Source organism: Convolutriloba macropyga, chromosome 11 (genome assembly GCF_964194025.1).
Source record: "Convolutriloba macropyga chromosome 11, txConMacr16.3, whole genome shotgun sequence".
NCBI classification, from domain to species: domain Eukaryota; kingdom Metazoa; phylum Xenacoelomorpha; order Acoela; family Convolutidae; genus Convolutriloba; species Convolutriloba macropyga.
In genome coordinates this window covers 43,762,294-43,785,280 of record NC_134478.1, presented here as the reverse complement: position 1 = coordinate 43,785,280, position 22,987 = coordinate 43,762,294, and the positions used below count along the sequence as shown (strand labels likewise).

Below are 22,987 nucleotides of genomic sequence, written 5' to 3'. Positions count from 1 at the left end.
TCTAAGACTTATAATTGAGAGCAGAAGTAAAAAATGACCTGTGCACTAAAATCACTAATCTATATTGAGAATGCAAACCAAGCTATATGATCATTAGGTAAGTCACGGTTGAGGTAAGTTATATCTGCCCAGGAACTTGCCAATCGATCATTCTATCAAATTTAATATTTAATAAAACTCACAAACGAAAATAAAAAAAGAAAATCCTGAATACTCCAGTTTCATTCAAAAATTTTTGGTGCTTAATTCCAAAAACCAAATGGAACCTGATAAAAATTCAGTGACTAAAACCACTAAACCAAAGGAAAGATGTTTGAGTATGAATCAGCTGGGTCATCTGACAAATGTGATGAAATTGCGATTGCACTAAACAGTATTGAAGGGCAAAAAACTTATTCCGAAATCTGTTATTTTGCGTGAATCAAAAACAATTCGTCAAATTGGCACAGTAAGAAGTTTAGCAAAAAACCAAATGAGTTTGAAGCCAAGTGCAAACGCTGAATTACGTCAAATTTTTATTGATGATAAGTTATCAATGGAAGACAAAGTTAGATTCAGACATGTCACACTATGGACTTATTAAGAGATTGACTAGAAAGAAAAAAACAAAAACGGTCAGAACTTAACTTTCACTACCATTTATTTGATGTGAGCTGCAGCCTTTCATGAGCTTCCTTTATGCCACTAATGCATTCATTGAGATCTTTCGTTGCTCATACTGTAACAAACCTACAGAAAAAACATAGAAGGTCGAAACTCAAAGTATGACAAATTGTTTCAAAGCAATCAACACCATAAAACTTAGAAAGGAAACATGTAGTTTTATTAGACCTCATTTGAACTTCAACAAGACCTCTCGGTATTGAGACTTAGTAACAATACATAAGAATGGACAAAATGTTAATGAAAACACGTAATGTCAAAGTCGTGAACAAAATCGGCAGTTCAGACAACCGCATAGATGCACCATTAAGTAAATACATCGCGTTTGCTAGACTCAGTTGTTCGCAATTTGTAATTGAAACGTTGATGAGTGCTTTAAAAAGGACAGACGTGTATACAAAGAAGGGTTAATAACAGTGAATTCAAATTTTTTTATTTCCCTAGAATGATAACTAGAACAAATTAACGCACATTCAATCAAATCTACTGCAATTTTGACGATATAAATACAATTTTTGTCAACGAACTAATTCCAACAAAAAATGATCCAGAAATCAACTTTAAACCACTTTCCAAAATAAATTTTGAGCTGTAAAGTCTCAAGTACCAACTTTGTTTTTACTGCGTGCTTCGCCTCTTTAAATTCTTAGGATTTATAATTTTGGACTGAAATAAAAAAAATGACAACTCGCCAATAAATCTAAATTGAGAAAGCAAATTCAAATTGAGGTCACCCAACCTAGCTACGTCAAGTAAGTGACCAAGCGAAGTTAAGTGAGAGATCTCAAGATTGCCCTTGGAACTTAAAACGATTGTTTTAACAAGGTGTTCATAAAACCACAATGCGAAAATGGATAAAATAAACAGAACAATTCTTTAGTAAAACTCCGATATCTCAAATTTGGTGTTTAAAATTTATTAAACCAAATATAATCTCAGAAACTTTCAAAAACTAAACTGCTAAGAAAAAGATCTCACGTTTTATTACGAAGCAGTTGGAACCACTTGTTAATGAAAATAGTATACAGAAGAATATTGAGGTCGACAAAACAATATTGAGGAATCAACTTTTCCATAATCTGCTATTGTTTTTGAAAAGATGTTTATAAGCAATTGCTGTGAAATGGACATATTGGACATATTAAGAAGTTTCAATGAAGCTCCCCCAAATAGCCAGTTCGTCTATAAATCCAATTGTAGAGAACCATATTTAACCAAGAAACCAATTGAGTGAAAAACCAAATATAGACTAAACTCAAATATTCGCCTTATTGATAGCAAATCAATTTGCTTCAATTTTTCACGATGATTTCCTATCAAAGAAAACGATTTTAGATTCGGATATGTCTCGTTCTTGACTTCTGAAGACTTTAATAAACCAGATTTAGGGCAAGGCAGCAAAAAGAAAATCAAATAGAACTCAAAATTCACTTAATATTTTTGAAAACATTCAAGTGTCCAGTCAAAAACCATTCGCTATGAAATCAAGCCAGCAATAAGTTTTTTGTTTACTCGGCTACTGAAATCAAAGAAGCCTTCGATTACTCATTTTGTTGCAAAAATGCATTAAAAAGATGTATAGTCAAAACTATAAAGTTTGAATAGTTGCAAAGTAATCATGCCATAAAATATTAACTAAGAACATTATTTATGTTCATTGAGAACTCGTTTGCAAGCTTTTCATTTACTCCTATTGAAATAAAAGAGACCCTTCGGTACTCATACTGTGACAAAAACGCAGAAAAAAAGCTATATTAAAAAAACTAAAAAAGTTCACTCAATTTTACCAAAATAAAGTCAGAACTCGTTAGAACTTTAGTGAGATCTGTCAGTATTGGGACTCAGTAGCAAAACAACATAAGACCAGAAAATGGTCAAAGTCTAAGTGATAACTTTAAGTTTCAAAATTATTGGTTGCCCACAGACCAATTCAGACAACAGCATATACTGCTTCGCAATTAGTATACTTCGGCTGTAAGAGAAACAGATGTCAAACGACCAGTTGAGCATATAGTTCCTCCCGCCACAATCGGAGCAATAAGAAAACATCGCGGCTGAAAGGAAGACCTCGTTAATGAGGTAATGAACTTCTGTCACTGCACTGTTGATGGTAGAAAACAATGTTAGCTTTTTGTAGAATTGTTCATTGCTCACATGATTGGATGACTAAAGTATAGAGGTTTAAAATGGATGTTAAAATTCTATTGGTTGATCCCCTAAAAAGTTGTTGTCTACTGATATTATTTTATTGAAAGAGTTAGAGCGAGTAAAAATTAGTTGGATAAATAAAAGGCTGAGAACCCGCATTTTTAATTTAATATACCAGCGAGAAAAGAAAATATTTAAGGGGTAGCACCAAAATATGATAGCCCGGCTGTTTTTATTTGACAATTTTGAACTCCGAGAGCTTCATTAAAAATTATTGGTATTGTTTGAATGTCCTCGCTGAGTAGAATTTAACTAGAGGAATTTTTGGTAATTAACTAGAGGAATTTTTAGTGATCGATGAAAACAATACTTACCAGAAGTTCTTAAAAATTAGAGTTGAGCAAGTTTTCTGGGCTGAACTGAAATATCTGTGACTTTGAAATATTGGAAGTTGGCAATTTTTTGCAATACTGTGATAGTCTAAAATGTGGTCATTTTTGAGCTACTCCCAGAAAACGGATCTTAAATCGTCAAATTGAAAAAATCTCTTGTTTTGCGCTTTCTGTGATTGCATTCCTTAAATATAACTGAGCTTTGAATTGATATGGTACCGCAGTTTTTTAAAACTGAAAACAAGTTTGAAATGAAAAGTCTAAAGAATGGAAAAGTTAAGAATGGTCATTTTTCCTCAAGAGCGCAATACAAATTCAGTTGCTCATATATGGATTGTTTTGATGCTATCAAGCGGGCAATTCGATCATAATGCGATCAAGAGAGCAATGCAATTCAAGTTGATGCATTGTTTGTTGATATCGGAAACCCGTCGGTTGCTTTCGATCACTGTATTGCCAAGAAGCTAAAAATTTGTTCTCAACTACCATTATTTAGGCGCTCTCCCTTTTACAATCCAATTCGAAGTCAGAAGTCAACTGTATGGATAAACCTATTTTTGTCGTTTTATTCGCTTCTTTTTGAATTCGAATACTGAGCAAGGTCTTATTCGACCTTCTTTTTTTCTCTGAAGCTGTTATATTACTGGGTATTCTTTCAAATCTCGCAGTTATTGGGTATCCTATCAAACGACTATCAAAAAATCTTTTGTTTTTTGTATTCATCCCGAACATTTTTCGTTTTTTTAAAGGCATCAAAAGAAGATATATAATTCTTATTGGGTATTCTGCCTGCTTCATCACCGGTGAGATCATTCCAATCTTATCTCTACTCAATTTTTTTTCTTAATTTCATTTTTAGTTCACAAACAAAAAATAAAAATGCTTTAGATTTTTTTAAAAGCCTCAATTAGAGCAAATACGCGTTATCACCATGTTTTCAAAAAAAGTTCTCCAGAAATGCAACAAAGAAGAACTAATTGCAAAGCTTTTGGAGACCTATGAAAAAATACAAGAAAAGGACAAAATCATAACAAAATTCGAAAAAGATCTTGGTAACTATGAAATGCTTGTTAACTATGACAATTTACTTGAGAGACAGTAGACGTCAAAAAGCAACAGTTGTATTGGTCCTCCAGTGTAAATTTATCAACCAAAAATGGTACCCCGATTTGCCAAGCAATTAGTTATATCTGATAGCACTTTTCGGAAAGTAAATCAGTATGACATTTCGCAGCAGACTGCAATCCACTCATTCATCTGCAACAATAGGAGACATTTATAATGTAGTTGATTGCTATTCCCCTGGAGCCAAAACGGAAACATTAATTGTACATGTCGGTGATAATTCAATTGACAAAGGTGTTTCTGGACAGGAGGCAGCGACATAACTCAAAGAAACAGTTGACAAATGTATGCAAAAATTCAAACCTCATCGTGTTGCTATATGCAAAATTGGTCCGGTAAAAGACGGTTGCTATGGAAGGAAAACAAACAACGAGGAAATATCTAAATTCAATGATAAGCCTGGAGCTTGATGGATCCTATCCTTGGTCACGGATTGCCAAGTTTTGGAAAATGCGCTATCAATTGATGATATATGTTTTGATGGAGTGCATCCAAATAATGGCGTAGAAAATATGGTAGAAAACATACGTCACTATAATATAACACATAACCTACCGGCATCACAGAATACAGTTCAACCTCGGAAATTACATAGAAGTTTGAACTTTGCTTGAGTTGAGTAACTTTTTTGTCATATTATTATCGTTTGTTTTAACTTTCTGGTTTTTTTTCGGAAATGTGAAAGACCAGGTATACCTTAAGCAACGTTACTTAACTCAAGTAAACAAGAAACATGATAATTTAGAAAATGTGCTGAATTTTTTCCAGAGAAAGCTGATTTTATTTTTCATTACGGCTGTTCGTTGTGTTTCACGGTTTCCTAACAGAAGTTTTTTGCTTCTTTGTGGTGACATAGAACAAACTCCTGGACCCTTTGATGCTTCAAAGCTTTCTACTTTGGATGATGCTATATTTGGCACTCAAAAAGGCATTAAATTTCTACTTTTCAACGCTCGCAGCATACAAAATAAGTATCAAGATATATCAAACTTGCTCCAGCAGCTGCATTCGTTACTTCAAAGACTACAAATTGACACAAAGTGCTGAATCATTTGTTTCATTTAAAAAGTATTGCAACCTTGTAAATCGAAAGTTAAAAGAAGCACAAAATCAATTTTCAGAGGAATTTTTTACGAAAATTGAAACCTCAAAAGAGAAATGGAAATTCATTAAAAAATCGGAAAGAAAAACAACATTCCAAACATCACAGAAATTGATGAGAATGGTACAAAAAATCAATATGTAACGCTTTTAACAGAGTTTTCAGCGAAATGGGCATCTACAGAGGGCAGATTGTTTCATTGAACTTCGAAAAAAACAGAGCGAAAGTTTCAAGAGTTTAACTTTAGACCTTTTACTTTGAGGGAAATCTATAAGGTTATTGACAATCTAGACATCAACAAAGCACCAGGGCCGGGATACATCAATGCTTGGGCACTGAAATCCGGAAAATATGCTCTTAGGACACATCTTCAGATTACATTTAACGATTGTATTCAAGAGAAAGTTTTTCCAACATTTCTTAAGGATGCGCACATCACACCAATTTTCAAGAAAGGAGATGTTTCTGTTTTAACTAATTATCGCCCAATTTCTGTAACACCAACTTTCGCAAAAGTTTTTGAAAGGCTTTTACTTAATCAGTTAGTAGAATATCTTGAAAAATTTGCGCTCTTCAACAAAAAACAATTCGGTTTCCAATCTCGAAAATCGTCTACTGATGCTGTGCTTTATTTTATTGAAAAAATAATAGGAAATTTGGAAAATAACAACGACACTGGTGCTGTGTTCTTAGATCTTGCAAAAGCTTTCAATTCAATTTCACATGAAATCTTTCTCAAGAAAGCTGAAAATTTTAACCTCTCTCAATCAACAATTTTACTTCTCAGATCTTTTCTCGAAAATCGAACACAATGCGTAAAACTGGGAATTGACTTATCAGATAAAATAACTATTAATCATGGTGTTCCACAAGGTACAGTGTTAGGACCTCTTATTTTTCTGTTATATGTCAACGATTTTTCTGAAAAGTTGGAAGGTGAAAATGATGTTGTTCAATTTGCGGATGACACTAGTATTATATGCAAATTTGAACGTAATGAAAATTTTCCCCAAAAAATTGAAAAAATATTAGAACAAACAGACAAACACCTGACAGAGAATCAACTCACTTTAAATGCCGATAAAACAGAGATGTTATTCTTTACAAATCATACTAATTCGGATCCAGAGTTTTCTTTTAAAGGCGAAGTTATCAAATCGGCTCATGCATGTCGTTATCTGGGAGTACAAATTGATTCAATCTTAACCTTTGAAAATCACCTGAACTCAGTTTTAAGCAAAATGGCTAATGCAATTCGTTCTTTGTATCTTGTAAGAAATCAAATACCTTTGAAAGTGAGAATTGATGTTTTCAAGTCAGTTGTACTCTCTCATCTTTCTTTCAGTGGAGTATTCCTTCAAACTCTTACAGTGAAAAACCGCATAAACAGGCAAATTAACTGGGGAATAAAAGTTTGTTATCTTCGTCAAAAATTTGACCACTCTTTTGATCTTCTCATTAAGGATCGTATCCTGCCAGCAGAATTGTTTATCTGAAAAGTCAGCCTAATGAAACTACAAACAGACATAAGACAATGGGAAACATCCGAAAATTTTAAAATGTTTTCTAGTCGCCATAACGCTAGACAGAACAAGAGAACAAATCAAATTATTTTAAAAAAGAAAACGAAAACGAAGTGGAGTAACAAATCCTTAATCTTTAAAAGCGTTCAAAAATGGAACAAATTGCCCTCTTCAATAAGAACTTTTAACAGTAAAACCTGCTTTAAAAATGTTTTAACCGAGGTTTTGCTCGATCAACACAAGAAAGTACCCGTTAATAGACAAATAGGAGCCTTCAAATCCTATTTTTACCTATAAAAACGAACAGCCACAATTTGAAGATCATTATATTAATAACAATGATGATTAATTTATTTAAAATTTTAGAGCATGTAGATATCTAACCTTAGGGTTATAGTGTGAGTAATTTACATGTTTCAAAAAAAAATGTATTGTTGCTTTGTCTTTTTTTACAAGTCAAAGAGTTTAAATTGTATTGGTGTGCTGTCTTTTTTTACGGTCTGTTCACACTATTTTTTGAACTCTAACTGTCAATGATAAGTCAGAATTGATTAGTGATTGTAATCATGATGGAGTAGTAAGAGGATCGATAAGCGAGTAGTAATAGGGCGTGCCATGGTTTCTAACTGGTTTAAAGTCAGTTGTGAAGAAGGTGTTTAAACAGATTCTTGGTTTTTGGGACCGCATTTTTTTCACGTGCGGCATTTTGAATTATGTTTAATTGCTCTCAAACGAAGTTTAGAGCAATTATATTAGTCCTGTTGGTCTTTTTTATGCGATTTTTCGCTTAATCGATTTTTCGTCTGACGCTTGTGACTTTTTGTCCTCAAAAAAGGGGTTAAACAGGTAGCGCTCAGTGGGCATTAAGTGCTCTTAGAGCCTTTCAGCTCTGTATCAGCTCAAACTGCTTTGGAGACTTATACTTGTGGTGTCTTAGAGGTTGAAGACACCCCCTCTGTTGACACCCCCACTACTGCCCCCACCCCCCACCGTACTCTTGCCCCCCACCCTTCTGCTGCCCAATCCGCACTCCTTCACCATCAGCCCCCAGGTGCACCGCTTAGTTTCCATAGTTAATGGAATGGTTATCATTTTGTTAATGACTCGAATTTTAGCAATTTTTTTAATAAAATTTAATAATTTTTTTTAAAACTTATGATCATGTTCCAAGCGTATGGATCTTTATGGGCCAGCGAAACTGTTAAAGGCTTGAAATAGGCATATTGGATAGTCTCTTGAGACAATAGAATGATGTTCTGAAGATAATAATATCACGAATTTTAGCAAGATTTTGTTATTTGCTGTTGTTATAAAATTTTTGAATATTTGTCTTTTACTGAGTTTAATGATCATTACTGGCCAACGAAGCTTTTTAAGTCGTGCAAATGGGGTACAGGACAAAAATCCAGAGTCGAACATTTTTGGAACTTCGATATGTGGAAACTTTTCTTCTGAATTTTGCACTTTCATTTTTTTTCTATATGATTTAGTTACTAACAAGGCTGGAAAACTTGAAGTTGTAATGTCGAATCTCATCATGGAAAAATTCCTAGTTCTCTCTCTCTCTCCTTAACTCTTTTGCTGATGCCACACTTCAGCGGCTGTTATGTGGCGTGACGTCAGCATCTATTACCCTAACCTCACACCCCTTCAAACAAGGTAATGCTAAACTCAAACAGTGGCTAGGTACTGACGAAGCCAACCGCCTGAGAGCGATTCGCCCGACGTTAGTCGGTTATGTTTTGCTGTTCTGTCTTCTTTTTCTCTGCGAATTCTTTCAAAGGTGATATGCGGGTTCTAATAAATCATTGTTGAAGTTGCTTAAACCTTACAAAAGAAATTACTATTTTTCAAGACTTAGAGGCTATTTGCCTTCATAAAATTTGATTTTTTAAAGATTTTGCCTGTTTTTGTTGGTCTTTCTGTTATGTTATTTAGTATGATTAATGAGGGGTATCAATGGCTGATAATTCTTATTGCTGATTTGAATAGAAATCGAACCGTTTTAACGAATTTGACACTACTTGTACCCAAAAAATTTGATATTTTGATTTCTTTTATCGTCCTCTTTTATCGTTCTGTGACTCAATAGCTCCCTTATGTGTCTCAATTTCAATCAATTGAAAGGTTTGATTCAAGTCTAACGTTTTTTACGACTTTGGTATGACTTGCTTTCAATAATTTTTATTTTTTATTGGTTTTGCCGTTTTAGTTTTATAGTTTTTCTGTCACTTCGTCTCAATAATTACGGATCCGATTGGCTTTTTTATCAAGCATTTTTGAGTAAATTTATTGATTTTAAAACTGAGGGTTTTAACGAATTCGACACAACTTGTTTTAAAAAAATATTAATAGCCACCCTCATCTTCTTAGCCGGCTTTTATAGTGCTCCTAATTTTTTTTAATTCGTCGAACAAAAAAATTTGTCTCGTTTTACCTTATTTTGCAGCTTATCGAAATCTTGCGAGAAATGTTTTTGGCTTCTCTATGCTAGTATCACTCATCTCTCATTGTGCCCAGTGCTTTTGAATAGCTGTTGCTCAACAATGCAATTCAAAATGGACAGAGTCAGTATAAAGCGAAATGAAAAATAAAAACGGGATAAACCCATAATACCCTATTTTAGATGCACGTTACTTGCACTTTGTTCTTATGTCTTAGATCAAAGCCTTCTCTAAGGCACCTTACCGTCTCTAAGGCTTATTGGTGTTGATTCTAGTCCCTCTATCCTCTCACCAAGAAAGAGGAGTATGTTCAACTAAAAAATGACATCTAAATTCTAAATAGTTCGGAATTTTAAAATGTTTTTATACATTTATCAGGTTTTTTTCCATTATTTTCTATTCTTTCAATCCCAATTTTGGTTATGGGAATCAACGGTGGCTTTTTTCTGGCAATCTGCCGGGTACGTTTAGTTTTGATAATCTTTGATTTTATGTTATTAGGCTGTCTAATAAGTCATCTTCGATTTTCTTGGCTAACAGTTTTCACGACTTTGACACTACTTTTGTAAAATTATAACTTTTTGCCCCTTTTTTGTAATTGTTTTTTTCCTGTTCGGTCACTTTTAAAATCACTTTTCCTGTTCGGTCACTCATTTAAAATAGCTCTTTTGTTCTCTAATCAGACATGAATACACTTAGAAAATTCTGTTTCACTGCTGATAGTTGTATTGACTTTGAGACCATCCGATAACCCTATTTCTCTAAAAATGAAATGAAATAAATTTGATTTTAGATTTTTGTAGTATTCTGTTCACTTTCGTGCACATCTTGGTTTAGACTTGTTCATTATCGGAGGCCCCTCTTTTGAGGGGGCTGATAGTGTTGTCTTTTTTTTCTATTCCTTGAATTGTAATTCAGGACTTTGTCCTGCCATGCTTTTTACACATTTTTCAATGACTTTGATCTTTCAAAACGGGATAAACAGGTAAAGACCAGTGGGCTTTAATTTTCATTAGAGGCTCAAAGCTGGCTTTAGTAGCCCTTCAAGAGCTTAGTGGTGCAGCTGCTGGAAAGGCCTTAACTCAAGGTTAAAAGGTCATATTGATGTTTTTGTGCCCAAAGTGCTGCAATTTTTTACGTTTTCTATTTTTGAGTTTTTTTGATTCATTAGTATTGAGTTGACGTTTGTCAAGTTTTGATAAATACAATAACTTTTTATGACCATTTTCTGGTCTATATGTTTTGGAACCCTCTAGGGCTCGATATATTCATAGTGGTAATGGAGGGGTTCTCAACATTTTAAAATATCAAATTTTGCTTTCTGTTTAAATTTATAATTGTCTAACATTTTCTTTTTTTCTTTGTTTTACTGTCATATATTCTGATCGTTTCAAGAGTTATCAAAATTTTGGTTGCTAAACATTTTTGTTATATATTTTTAGGTGTTTTTCTACTGCGCTGTAGTGTCACCATCGGCACATCTTTGAATCAACGTCATTTGTTTCTATTCTGGAAAATTGATAAAATCAACATATTTTATAAAAATGCACACTATTTTTTGACTTTTGTTTCACCGCTGATAGTTGTATTGACTTTGAGACCATCCGATAACCATATTTCTCTAAAAATGAAATGAAATAAATTTGATTTTAGAGTTTTGTAGTATTCTGTTTACGTTCGTGGACATCTTGGTTTAGTCTTGTTCATTATCGGAGGCCCCTCTTTTGAGGGGGCTGATAGTGTTGTCTTTTGTTTTTTTTTCTATTCCTTGAGTTGTATTTCAGGACTTGTCCTGCCATGCTTTTTACACGTTTTTCGATGACTTTGATCTTTCAAAACGGGATAAACCGGTAAAGACCAGTGGGCATTAATTTTTATTAGAGGCTCAAAGCTGGCTTTAGTAGTCCTTCAAGAGCTTAGTGGTGCAGCTGCTGGAAAGGCCTTAACTCAAGTTTAAAAGGTCATATTGACGTTTTTGTGCCCAAAGTGCTGCAATTTTTAACGTTTTCTTTGAGTTTTTTTTTCATTAGTATTGAGTTGACGTTTGTCAAGTTTTGATAAATACAATTACTCTTTATGACCATTTTCTGGTCTATATGTTTTGGAAACCTCTAGGTTTCGATATCAAGTTATTGAGTAATTTATAGTGGCAATGGAGGCGTTCTCAACATTTTAATATATCAAATTTTGCTTTCTGTTTAAATTTATAATTGTCTAACTTTTTCTTTTTTTTCTTTGTTTTACTGTCATATTTTCTGATCATTTCAAGAGTTATCAAAATTTTGTTTGCTAAACATTTTTGTTGGATGTTTTTGGGTGTCTTTCTACTGCACTGTAGTGTCAGCATGGGCACATCTTTGAATCAACGTCATTTGTTTCTATTCTGAAAAATTGATAACATCAACATATTTTATAAAAATTCACAATATTTTTTGACTTTTAATTGTCAATGAGAAGTCAAATTTGAGTAGTGATTGTAATCACGATGAAGTAGTAAGAGGATCAATAAGCGATTAGTAATAGGGAGTGACATGGTTTCAAAGTGCTTTAAAGTCAGTTGTGAAGGTGTTTAAACAGATTCTTGGTTTTTGAGACCGCATTTGTTTTTCACGTGCGGAATTTTGAATGATCTTTTGTTGTTTTCTCTGCCTTTCCTGTGCGAATACTTTCAAAGGTGATATGTGTGTTCTAATACATCTTTGTTAAGGTTGCTTAAACCTTACAAAAGAAATTACTATTTTTCAAGACTTAGAGGCTATTTGCTTTCATAAAATGCGATTTTTTAAAGTTTTTGCTTGTTTTTGTGTTTCATTTTGTTGTTATTTAGTATGATTAATTAGGGGTCTCAATGGCTCTCTGTTGAGGTTAATTCTTATTAATTTACTGATATGAAGGGAAATCGAACCGTTTTAAGGAATTTGACACTATTGATTTTTTCTTTTATCGTTCTCTTTTATCGTTCTATAACTCAGTAGATCCCTTATTTGCTTCAATTTCAATCAATTAAAGGGTTTGATTCAAATCTAAAGTTTTTCACAACTTTGGCGTGACGTGCTTTCAATTTTGTATTTTTCTCTAGATTTTGCCCTTGTTTCTAGTTTTTCTGTCACTTCGCTTTATTAATTATAGATCTCATTGGCCATTTTATTAAGAATTTTCGAGTTCATTTACTAATTTTGAAACTGAAGGTTTTAGCGAATTTGACACAAGTTGTTTTAAAAAGTTATGAATAGGCGCCCTCATCTTCTTAGCCGGCTATTATAGTGCTCCTAATTTTTTTTTCATCGAACAAAGAATTGTTTTGTGTTACCTCATTTGCAGCTTATCGACATCTTGCGAGAAATCGTTTTGGCTTCTCTATGCCACTCATCTCTCATTCTGCTCAAAGAGCTTTTAAATAGCAGTTGCTCAAAGCAATTCAAATTGAACAGAGTCAGTATAAAACGAAATCAAAAATAGAAACGGGATAAACTCATAAAGCCCTATTTTAGATGCCCGTTGCTTGAACTGTGTTCTTATGTCTTAGATCAAAGCCATCTCTAAGGCACCTTACCGTCTTAAAGGCTTATTGGTGTTGATTCTAGCCCCTCTATTCTCTAACCAAGGAACAGGAGTATGTTCAACTAAGAAATGACATCTAAATAGTTCGGAATTTTATAATGTTTTTATACAAGTATCCGGTTTTTTCCATCATTTTCTTCTATTCTTTCACTCCGAATTCTGGTTATGGGAATAAACATCAACGGTGGCTATTTTTTGGCAATCTGCCGGGTACGTTTAGTTTTTTTGATAATTGAGAATTCTGATTGTTGTATTTTTTGTCACTTAGTCTCTTTAATTTTATGTTATTAGGCTGTCTAATAAATCATCTTCGATTTGCGATTTTCTTGGCTGACAGTTTTAACGACTTTGACACTTTTTTTGAAAAATTATAACTTTTCGCCCCTTTTTTGTAATTGTCTTTGTAATTTCCTGTTCGGTCCCTTAGTCATTTAAAATAGCTCTCCTTTGTTCTCTACACTTAGAAAATTCAGTTTCACTGCTGACAGTGGTATTGACTTTGAAACCATTCGATAACCCTATTTCTTTTAAAATGAGATCAACTGAATTTGATTTTAGATTTTTGTAGTATAGTATTCTGTTTACTTTCGTGGACATCTTGGTTTAGGCTTGTTCATTAACGGAGGCCCCTCTTTTGAGGGGGCTGATAGTGTTGTCTTTTGTTTTTTTCTATTCCTTGAATTGTAATTCAGGACTTGTCCTGCCATGCTTCTAACACATTTTTCAATGACTTTGATCTTTCAAAACGGGATAAACAGATAAAGACCAGTGGGCATTAAGTTTCATCAGAGGCTCAAAGCTGGCTTTAGTAGTCCTTCAAGAGCTTAGAGTGGTGCAGCTGCTGGAAAGGCCTTAACTCAAGTTTAAAAGGTCATATTGACGTTTTTGTGCCCAAAGTGCTGCAATTTTTAACGTTTTCTTTGAGTTTTTTTTCATTAGTATTGAGTTGACGTTTGTCAAGTTTTGATAAATACAATTACTCTTTATGACCATTTTCTGGTCTATATGTTTTGGAAACCTCTAGGTTTCGATATCAAGTTATTGAGTAGTTTATAGTGGCAATGGAGGCGTTCTCAACATTTTAATATATCAAATTTTGCTTTCTGTTTAAATTTATAATTGTCTAACTTTTTCTTTTTTTTCTTTGTTTTACTGTCATATTTTCTGATCATTTCAAGAGTTATCAAAATTTTGTTTGCTAAACATTTTTGTTGGATGTTTTTGGGTGTCTTTCTACTGCACTGTAGTGTCAGCATGGGCACATCTTTGAATCAACGTCATTTGTTTCTATTCTGAAAAATTGATAACATCAACATATTTTATAAAAATTCACAATATTTTTTGACTTTTAATTGTCAATGAGAAGTCAAATTTGAGTAGTGATTGTAATCACGATGAAGTAGTAAGAGGATCAATAAGCGATTAGTAATAGGGAGTGACATGGTTTCAAAGTGCTTTAAAGTCAGTTGTGAAGGTGTTTAAACAGATTCTTGGTTTTTGAGACCGCATTTGTTTTTCACGTGCGGAATTTTGAATGATCTTTTGTTGTTTTCTCTGCCTTTCCTGTGCGAATACTTTCAAAGGTGATATGTGTGTTCTAATACATCTTTGTTAAGGTTGCTTAAACCTTACAAAAGAAATTACTATTTTTCAAGACTTAGAGGCTATTTGCTTTCATAAAATGCGATTTTTTAAAGTTTTTGCTTGTTTTTGTGTTTCATTTTGTTGTTATTTAGTATGATTAATTAGGGGTCTCAATGGCTCTCTGTTGAGGTTAATTCTTATTAATTTACTGATATGAAGGGAAATCGAACCGTTTTAAGGAATTTGACACTATTGATTTTTTCTTTTATCGTTCTCTTTTATCGTTCTATAACTCAGTAGATCCCTTATTTGCTTCAATTTCAATCAATTAAAGGGTTTGATTCAAATCTAAAGTTTTTCACAACTTTGGCGTGACGTGCTTTCAATTTTGTATTTTTCTCTAGATTTTGCCCTTTTTTCTAGTTTTTCTGTCACTTCGCTTTATTAATTATAGATCTCATTGGCCATTTTATTAAGAATTTTCGAGTTCATTTACTAATTTTGAAACTGAAGGTTTTAGCGAATTTGACACAAGTTGTTTTAAAAAGTTATGAATAGGCGCCCTCATCTTCTTAGCCGGCTATTATAGTGCTCCTAATTTTTTTTTCATCGAACAAAGAATTGTTTTGTGTTACCTCATTTGCAGCTTATCGACATCTTGCGAGAAATCGTTTTGGCTTCTCTATGCCACTCATCTCTCATTCTGCTCAAAGAGCTTTTAAATAGCAGTTGCTCAAAGCAATTCAAATTGAACAGAGTCAGTATAAAACGAAATCAAAAATAGAAACGGGATAAACTCATAAAGCCCTATTTTAGATGCCCGTTGCTTGAACTGTGTTCTTATGTCTTAGATCAAAGCCATCTCTAAGGCACCTTACCGTCTTAAAGGCTTATTGGTGTTGATTCTAGCCCCTCTATTCTCTAACCAAGGAACAGGAGTATGTTCAACTAAGAAATGACATCTAAATAGTTCGGAATTTTATAATGTTTTTATACAAGTATCCGGTTTTTTCCATCATTTTCTTCTATTCTTTCACTCCGAATTCTGGTTATGGGAATAAACATCAACGGTGGCTATTTTTTGGCAATCTGCCGGGTACGTTTAGTTTTTTTGATAATTGAGAATTCTGATTGTTGTATTTTTTGTCACTTAGTCTCTTTAATTTTATGTTATTAGGCTGTCTAATAAATCATCTTCGATTTGCGATTTTCTTGGCTGACAGTTTTAACGACTTTGACACTTTTTTTGAAAAATTATAACTTTTCGCCCCTTTTTTGTAATTGTCTTTGTAATTTCCTGTTCGGTCCCTTAGTCATTTAAAATAGCTCTCCTTTGTTCTCTACACTTAGAAAATTCAGTTTCACTGCTGACAGTGGTATTGACTTTGAAACCATTCGATAACCCTATTTCTTTTAAAATGAGATCAACTGAATTTGATTTTAGATTTTTGTAGTATAGTATTCTGTTTACTTTCGTGGACATCTTGGTTTAGGCTTGTTCATTAACGGAGGCCCCTCTTTTGAGGGGGCTGATAGTGTTGTCTTTTGTTTTTTTCTATTCCTTGAATTGTAATTCAGGACTTGTCCTGCCATGCTTCTAACACATTTTTCAATGACTTTGATCTTTCAAAACGGGATAAACAGATAAAGACCAGTGGGCATTAAGTTTCATCAGAGGCTCAAAGCTGGCTTTAGTAGTCCTTCAAGAGCTTAGAGTGGTGCAGCTGCTGGAAAGGCCTTAACTCAAGGTTAAAAGGTCATTTAGGTGTTTTTGTGCCCAAATTGGTGGAATTTTTCACATTCTCCTTTCGAGTTTTTTTTAATTAGTATTGAGTTGACGTTTGTCAAGTTTTGATAAAGGTCTAGGGAGAATAGAATTACTTTTTATGACTATATTCTGTTCTTAATGTTTTGGTACTGCGAACATAAACACAAAAATGATAGTAATTTTTCGATACTAATGAATATACTAATGATACTAATTTTGATACTATTTTTGGCGTTTTTTGTTACAAGTTTTTTGTTTTTTTTTTAAATATATTTTTCAGCCTCAGGGGCCATGAAACTTCCTCTAGGGTTCGATAGTAGGTTGCTGAATAGTTTATAGTGACAATGAAATAGTTGTCAACAATTTAATGTCTCAAATATTGCTTTTTGTTTCGAAGAAAATTTTAACATTGTCAAACATTTTCTTTCTTTCTTCTTTGTTTTACTGTCATATTTTCTGATCGTTTCGAGAGTTATCGAAATTTTGGTTGCTAAACATTTCGGGTATGTTTCTACTGCGTTTTAGCGTCACCATTGGCACATCTTTGAATCAACGTCATGTAATTTCTATTCTGAAAGGTTAATAAAATCAACATATTTTAAAAAATTCAATTATTATCTGGTGGGCGAAAAGTGTTGGGTGAAGTAAATTGTCGAGTTTTCAATGTTATAAGAACTTGCGTTTTTAAGCAGTTTGCCGTGTTTAATTCGTTTTGTGAATGTGGCTTGACTGATGTGATAATGGTAATGCTCTTTAGGTCGTCGCAACTTACATTAAAGATAAATTTTCGGTGATTGTTTTGAGTGGGCTGTGTCATTTAATGGAGTGGAGTCAAATGTGAGCTCATTAATTAATTTGATTCGGGCTTTTGTATGTCAATATGGTTGAACACTCATGATTGTCAATGAGCAATAAGGACGTCCTTTTTCCTGTATTTTTCAAGTGTTCGAGATTTTGTCAAATTAGCTCTTCAGTTTTTGCGATGAAGTTTCTTTGGTTTGTTTTTGTTGTTAAAGGCGAGGTTTTTGTATGAAGTCGAAAACAGAATTAAGATAATCTAACCTTTTACGGCATTTGTCATTTTGAAGCCCCTAGAGTCGATGTAGTTCACAGGATGTTTGTTTGACCGAATCATTTAGTTTTAAGTTCAGTTCTGAGCCGCATTCAATTGCTTTGAAGTTCATTAGAGAGTCATTTGACTTATGAGATATTAATTTATCATTTCAGGCTTTCAAAACAGAAGTAAAGCTAAACGACGAACTAGTTCAAGCTGTTGACGCCTATTTTGGAAAGAAAGACGAAAACGATTCAATTTATCGATTGGCAACTATACCTTCAAATTCAAAGCTCCTTTGGAACGAAAAACGTGACTACCCGATTGTTGTTGTAAACAACGTGTTTGTGCTTCCGGGAGTGCCTCAAATATTTGAACGGATTTTTCCAAACATTAAAAGCTACTTCAGAAACGGAGTTGATCATTCTGTACAGTTTAGCAAGTTTGTCTACATCGACAGAAGCGAGATGGAAGTTGCGAATGAAATTAATCAAGTGTTCAAAAATTTCGAAAGTGAAGATGTACATATCGGATCTTACCCCAATTTTGCCAATAATTATTATAAAGTTAAGGTCACAATAGATGCTGCAAATCAACAGCTCGCGGACGAAGTTGAAGCGTTTTTAAGGAACAGGTTACCAGGAAAGTCTATCAGAGAGAAGTTTGTTGAAGACTGTGTTGCTTTGCTACCTCAATCTGTGTACGAGTTTGATTCCCAGTTAGGTGAGTTACTTACTTTGTAATTAAGAGACCGATTGTAAACCCTGTTAGTCTTATGATTCATTTACCAAGAGATAGCACTTATGTAGCGCTACTATCTTAATGATTCTTTGCACTCGTTTTCGAAGCTAGGTTTTTGTAATAACTCGCGATTTATGATCTTTATGTTTTTCGTAACTAGCAAAAATGATTTATTGCGTGAAATTGATGTAAAAACATATTCTGGACCAGAAATCAGCAGAACATAAGTGGTCTAGCAGAATTAAAAATGCGCTTTTGCCGATTGTGTGAGTGAGCTTGAATTGCAATGGGACTGATAAATCAAATCCAACTGCAGAGACCATATCTTCTGAGTTCTTTTTAGTGAGACGGTCGCTGCAAGTGATAGAGGAGGCCTTATCCAAATACTCCCCTAAGAATGTGGTGCTATCCTTCAACGGGGGTAAAGACTGCACCCTCTTGTTGCACATGTATGCAGCTGTGTTGAAGAAATACTATCCTGATGAGAGGGTCAACTTGTTGTTTATTGAGACTGAAGAATCGTTTGAAGAGATGATGGCTTTCATTGAAGCCACCAAGGTACTGATTTGTTAACCGCTGATATCTTGATAAAAAATGTTCTTGAAAGTCTGGTGTTACTTAGGTTTTGGTCCAAGGGATCTTTTCCGTTTGTGCCCCCCCCCCAGCTCAGTGGGTGCATATTTGCATCTACCCAGAAGCACGTGCCATATTTTACCTAATGATTTACTGTGTAATGACATGTGCTCTGTAAATGGGGGGGAGGCATAACGTACTGGGGGGGGGGGGGGGGGGGGGCACAAACGGAAAAGATCCGGTCAAAGACCCCTGATGAGAACGTTGCTAAAGTGTGAAAATTTTTCCGGCGAACAAGCAAATTTTGCGAGAGCCAAAAAGGATTTGCTTGAAAATAATGTATTGTGGTTGTTCTCGCTCTATCTTTTTTTGAAGCTGACAAAAAAGGGTTGTGGCGATTTTCATTGTTAGTGAGCAAAAGAACCCGCTCGTTCTCAAGAATTTAATGTCAAATATAATTAGATGGGACTGATAAGCTATACTTATGGGATTCCACTGAACGACAAATCTTGCATTTTAGACACGGTATCCAATTGGTGCCTTCTACCATATCAAAAGCTCAAACATTATCGAAGGCCTCAAATCTCTGGGTCGAGAGAACCCAAACATATTTGGAATCATTCTTGGAACCAGAAGCACAGACCCAGGAGGCAAAGGGTCCTCGGAGTTCTTTCCATGTGACCCACAATACGGCAATTTTATGAGAATAAATCCAATTTTGAACTGGACGTACGCAGATGTCTGGAGCTTTATTAGGACATTGCAAGTTCCTTATTGTGTGCTGTATGATCAAGGTTACACCAGCCTGGGGTTCAAGTCAAGAACTAAAAAGAATCCAGAGTTATACCTTGAGACGCGAGGGAAAAGAGACGTATACAGACCTGCTTATACTTTGGAAAATGGAGAAACTGAGCGTTCTGCAAGAGATTGAATTGTTTTTACCACTAATTTGTATATCTTTAAAGAAATAGATGTATTGTACATAGAAAATTTCGCGAAGAGTTTGAGCAGTGGACGGAATATGAGTTATCTTTTTCTAAGGATCGTCTTTAACAATATATATTTTTTCTAAAGATGAACACAAGGAATGATTCAGAACCAAAAGTAACTTGACAAATAAGCGGTGTAGACTCTTCCGGATATTTTTTCAAGCGTAGTGGGTATAAATTATGTGCCAACCCTGCACGTGGTATATTTTAACAATGATTTACAATGTAAAAGCACGTGCTATGTAACGGAAAAGGTTTGGGCTTCCATTTGCTCAAATGCGCTAACGGGTGATGGCACCGCTAACCTTTTGCAATTTGTTGCTAATTATTTGCTCTCAAACAAAGTTTGTAGAATTTATAGTAGTCTTGCTGATTGCGATTTATAGTATTACCGACTTTGGTTTCATGGTTTTTTTCTGACCATTTGATTTATCGTGCTCAAAACGGGATCAACAGGTAAAGACATGAGGGTATTAAGTCACTGAGCTGTTCTCTTAGGGCCTTACGCCTTACTAGTCTATAGGAAGGCCATTAGCCGATACTGTTGAAGAGACAAGGACATGAATTTGTGTGAAGATCGTTTCTTAAGAGTTTGAAGCGTGATTTTTTCAAACCGCTTTTAAAGAGAGGAGTGAGAAATTTGTGTCTAAGCGGAATTTCGGTTTTTTTGAAGAAAAATTTTTTCACGTGCGCTTTGATTTTTCTTTTCAGTCTTTTTCTCTTGACTGCAATAAAAAAAGCAACACATGTTCTTCTAATTAAGTCAGTTGTCATTGTCTAAATCCCTCAAAGTGCACTAAATGCTTTTAAATAGCCGCTGTCAAACTTTCAACGGCTTTATTTAGGCGCTCTCATTTTTACAATCCAAACAAATTGGATAGCATTGGTGCTCCGCCTTTTTAAAATCCAAGAATTGGATTGTATTGGTGCTCTTGTCTTCTTTTTGTAAGATGTTTTCACACATTTTTAAAAGACTTCGATCTTTCAAAACGGGATAAACAGGTAAGGCACGATGAACATTGTTTCTTTAACAGCCCAAAGCTGGCTTTAGTAGTCCGTCAAGCTCTTAGAGACGTTTAGCTGCTGGGAAGAACTTAATTCAAGGTTAAAAGGTCATTTAGGAGTTTTTTTGTGCCCAAAATGGTGCCATTTTTCACATTTTAATTTTTCGAGTTTTTGTTCGATTAGTATTGAGTTGACGTTTGTCAAGTCTTGATGAAGGTCTAGGGAAAATACAATTACTTTTTATGACCATTTTGTGGTCTATATGTTTTGGTACTGCAAACAAACACGATAAATGATACTAATTTTGGAGTTCTCAAGTTTTTTATTGAGGTTTGAGTTTTTTAAAAAAGGTTCTTTTTGAGTTTTTCAGCCTCAGGGGCCATGAAACCTCCTCTAGGGTGCGATAGTAGGTTACTGCACATTTTATAGTGGCAATAGAACGATTTTCAACATTTCAGTGTCACAAATTTTGCTTTCTGTTTTGACGAAAGGTTTTATTATTGTCAAACAATTTCTTTCATTTTTGTTCTTTGTTTTTCTGTCATATTTTCTAATCGTTGCGAGAGTTATCGAATTTTTGGTTGCTAAGAATTTTTTATGATATATTTTTTTGAGATATGTTTCTACTGCGCTTTAGTGTCACCATTTGCACATCTTTGAATCAACGTCATGTTTGTATTTAAATAGTAATAGAATCAACATATTTTAAAACAAATCAAGGTTAAAAGTTCAATTTTAATTTTTTGAGCCCAAAATGATGCGTTTTTTTCATGTTTTGTCATTTTTTGAGTTCTTTGCTTGATTAGTCTTAAATTGTGCACTTTCAAATTGTTTTCTCTATCCCCCTAATCGCAATCGCTATGGGAATCGAGGACGGCCTTTTCCGGTAATCTAACGGGTATCTCTAGATTTTGAGCCTAAAATTGTGCAATTTTTCACTTTTATGCTCCTTTTTTGGCCAGTCATAGATTGACGTCTTTGAAAGTAGATAAAGGCCTTTTGCAAGATATAATAACTTTTTTGGCAATTTTGTTAGATATATGTTTTTGTAATTGTCGGGGCTATCCAAGAATCTGTGGAACCAATATTCACTGCTTGGTTCTCGAGTTTTGCACCGGCCTAGTTCTTAACTAATTTGGATTGGCTATTAATCTCGTCGGAACTGTCAGTCACTCGGTCGTATTAAAGAACTGTAACTTAGTTTGATTGATTTTAAGAATATCCTTAGTGATAAACTATTTTCAATCGCATGCTGAGGTTTGAAAGGCTTCAACAAAATGATAGTAATGTTGCTAACTGGTCAAGAAAGCTCAACTAACTTAAAATCTGTAGATGTGAAGTTCTAGAAAAACATGGCACTAAAGACTAAAGTTGATTGAGAATTAATTTATAGTCAATCTGAGAGCCAACGACTCTTTGTTATAGTTTCTAATGGTTCTCAATTTACTTTTGTTGCACTATCTAAGCAATTTTGTTAAAAGTAAATATGCAGTTGAATATCATTTCTAACATCATTGTTAATTGTTTCTGATTGGTTAATCAAGTAAAGTGATTTTAGTCAATCTTTACATAGTAAATATCAAATTTGTGCACTATGCTGTTGCTGACACAAGGAAGACTGATACATACATAACACTAATTGCCTCAAATGTATGGCATTTGAATATGTAGCCTGCTCAGCTTCAACTTCGTACACTTGGCACCACGGCTCTGACCATTTTTAGGGTCTTTCTGGAGCCAAGCCGGCCCGTTTAACCACATGGAGTCTTTGAGTCACTCGATGGACATTTCTTTAGTGCCGATATCCGCAGGGTTTTCGAGTTTTCGAGAATTTTTGCGGCCCTATCGGCAACACAGTTGTTGCTTCTTATGTGCTCATTGTAGCCCTATGGACGAATCTGTCCAATGATAGATTTTATCAATAGCGACGTCATTTTCTCCATAACTGGTTCCTGAGACGAACTCCGTAAACTGCGGCGTTCAGTTCGAATTTTAAATTATCATCTGTCTGATAGGTTCAACAAGGCATTTTACTACCATATAGGTCAGCTTAAACGTTGTTTCATTTTGTAGATGGGCCACAATGCATATTGCTCCTCCTGACGCGTCTGAAGATATAAAGTATTGAGATTGTGCATTCGTTTTCAAAAAAGAGTTTGTTTTTAACATCGTCTTTATATCTCTCAACTCAGGTCACCAGTCACTGAATAGTTTTGAGCGTTCTGCTGCCAACTAATTCCTCCATGGTTGTCACATCACTGCCCAAATGCTCTTACTTAGGGACTGCATTTGTACAGTAAAGGGTGATTGTTCTT

General features: G+C 34.3%; 1 protein-coding gene across 1 annotated transcript in view; it reads left to right on the top strand.

The window, feature by feature from the left end:
• Window positions 1-19,751, top strand: part of LOC142349835 (FAD synthase-like) — a 47,388-nt gene extending 27,637 nt beyond the window's left edge. The window contains exons 3-5 of the mRNA XM_075401639.1: window positions 17,538-18,087; window positions 18,449-18,663; window positions 19,199-19,751. Coding sequence (XP_075257754.1) covers window positions 17,538-18,087; window positions 18,449-18,663; window positions 19,199-19,609 — 1,176 coding nt within the window. The 3' untranslated portion in view covers window positions 19,610-19,751. The remainder of the gene's footprint in view (window positions 1-17,537; window positions 18,088-18,448; window positions 18,664-19,198) is intronic.
• The last annotated feature ends 3,236 nt before the right edge of the window (window positions 19,752-22,987 follow it).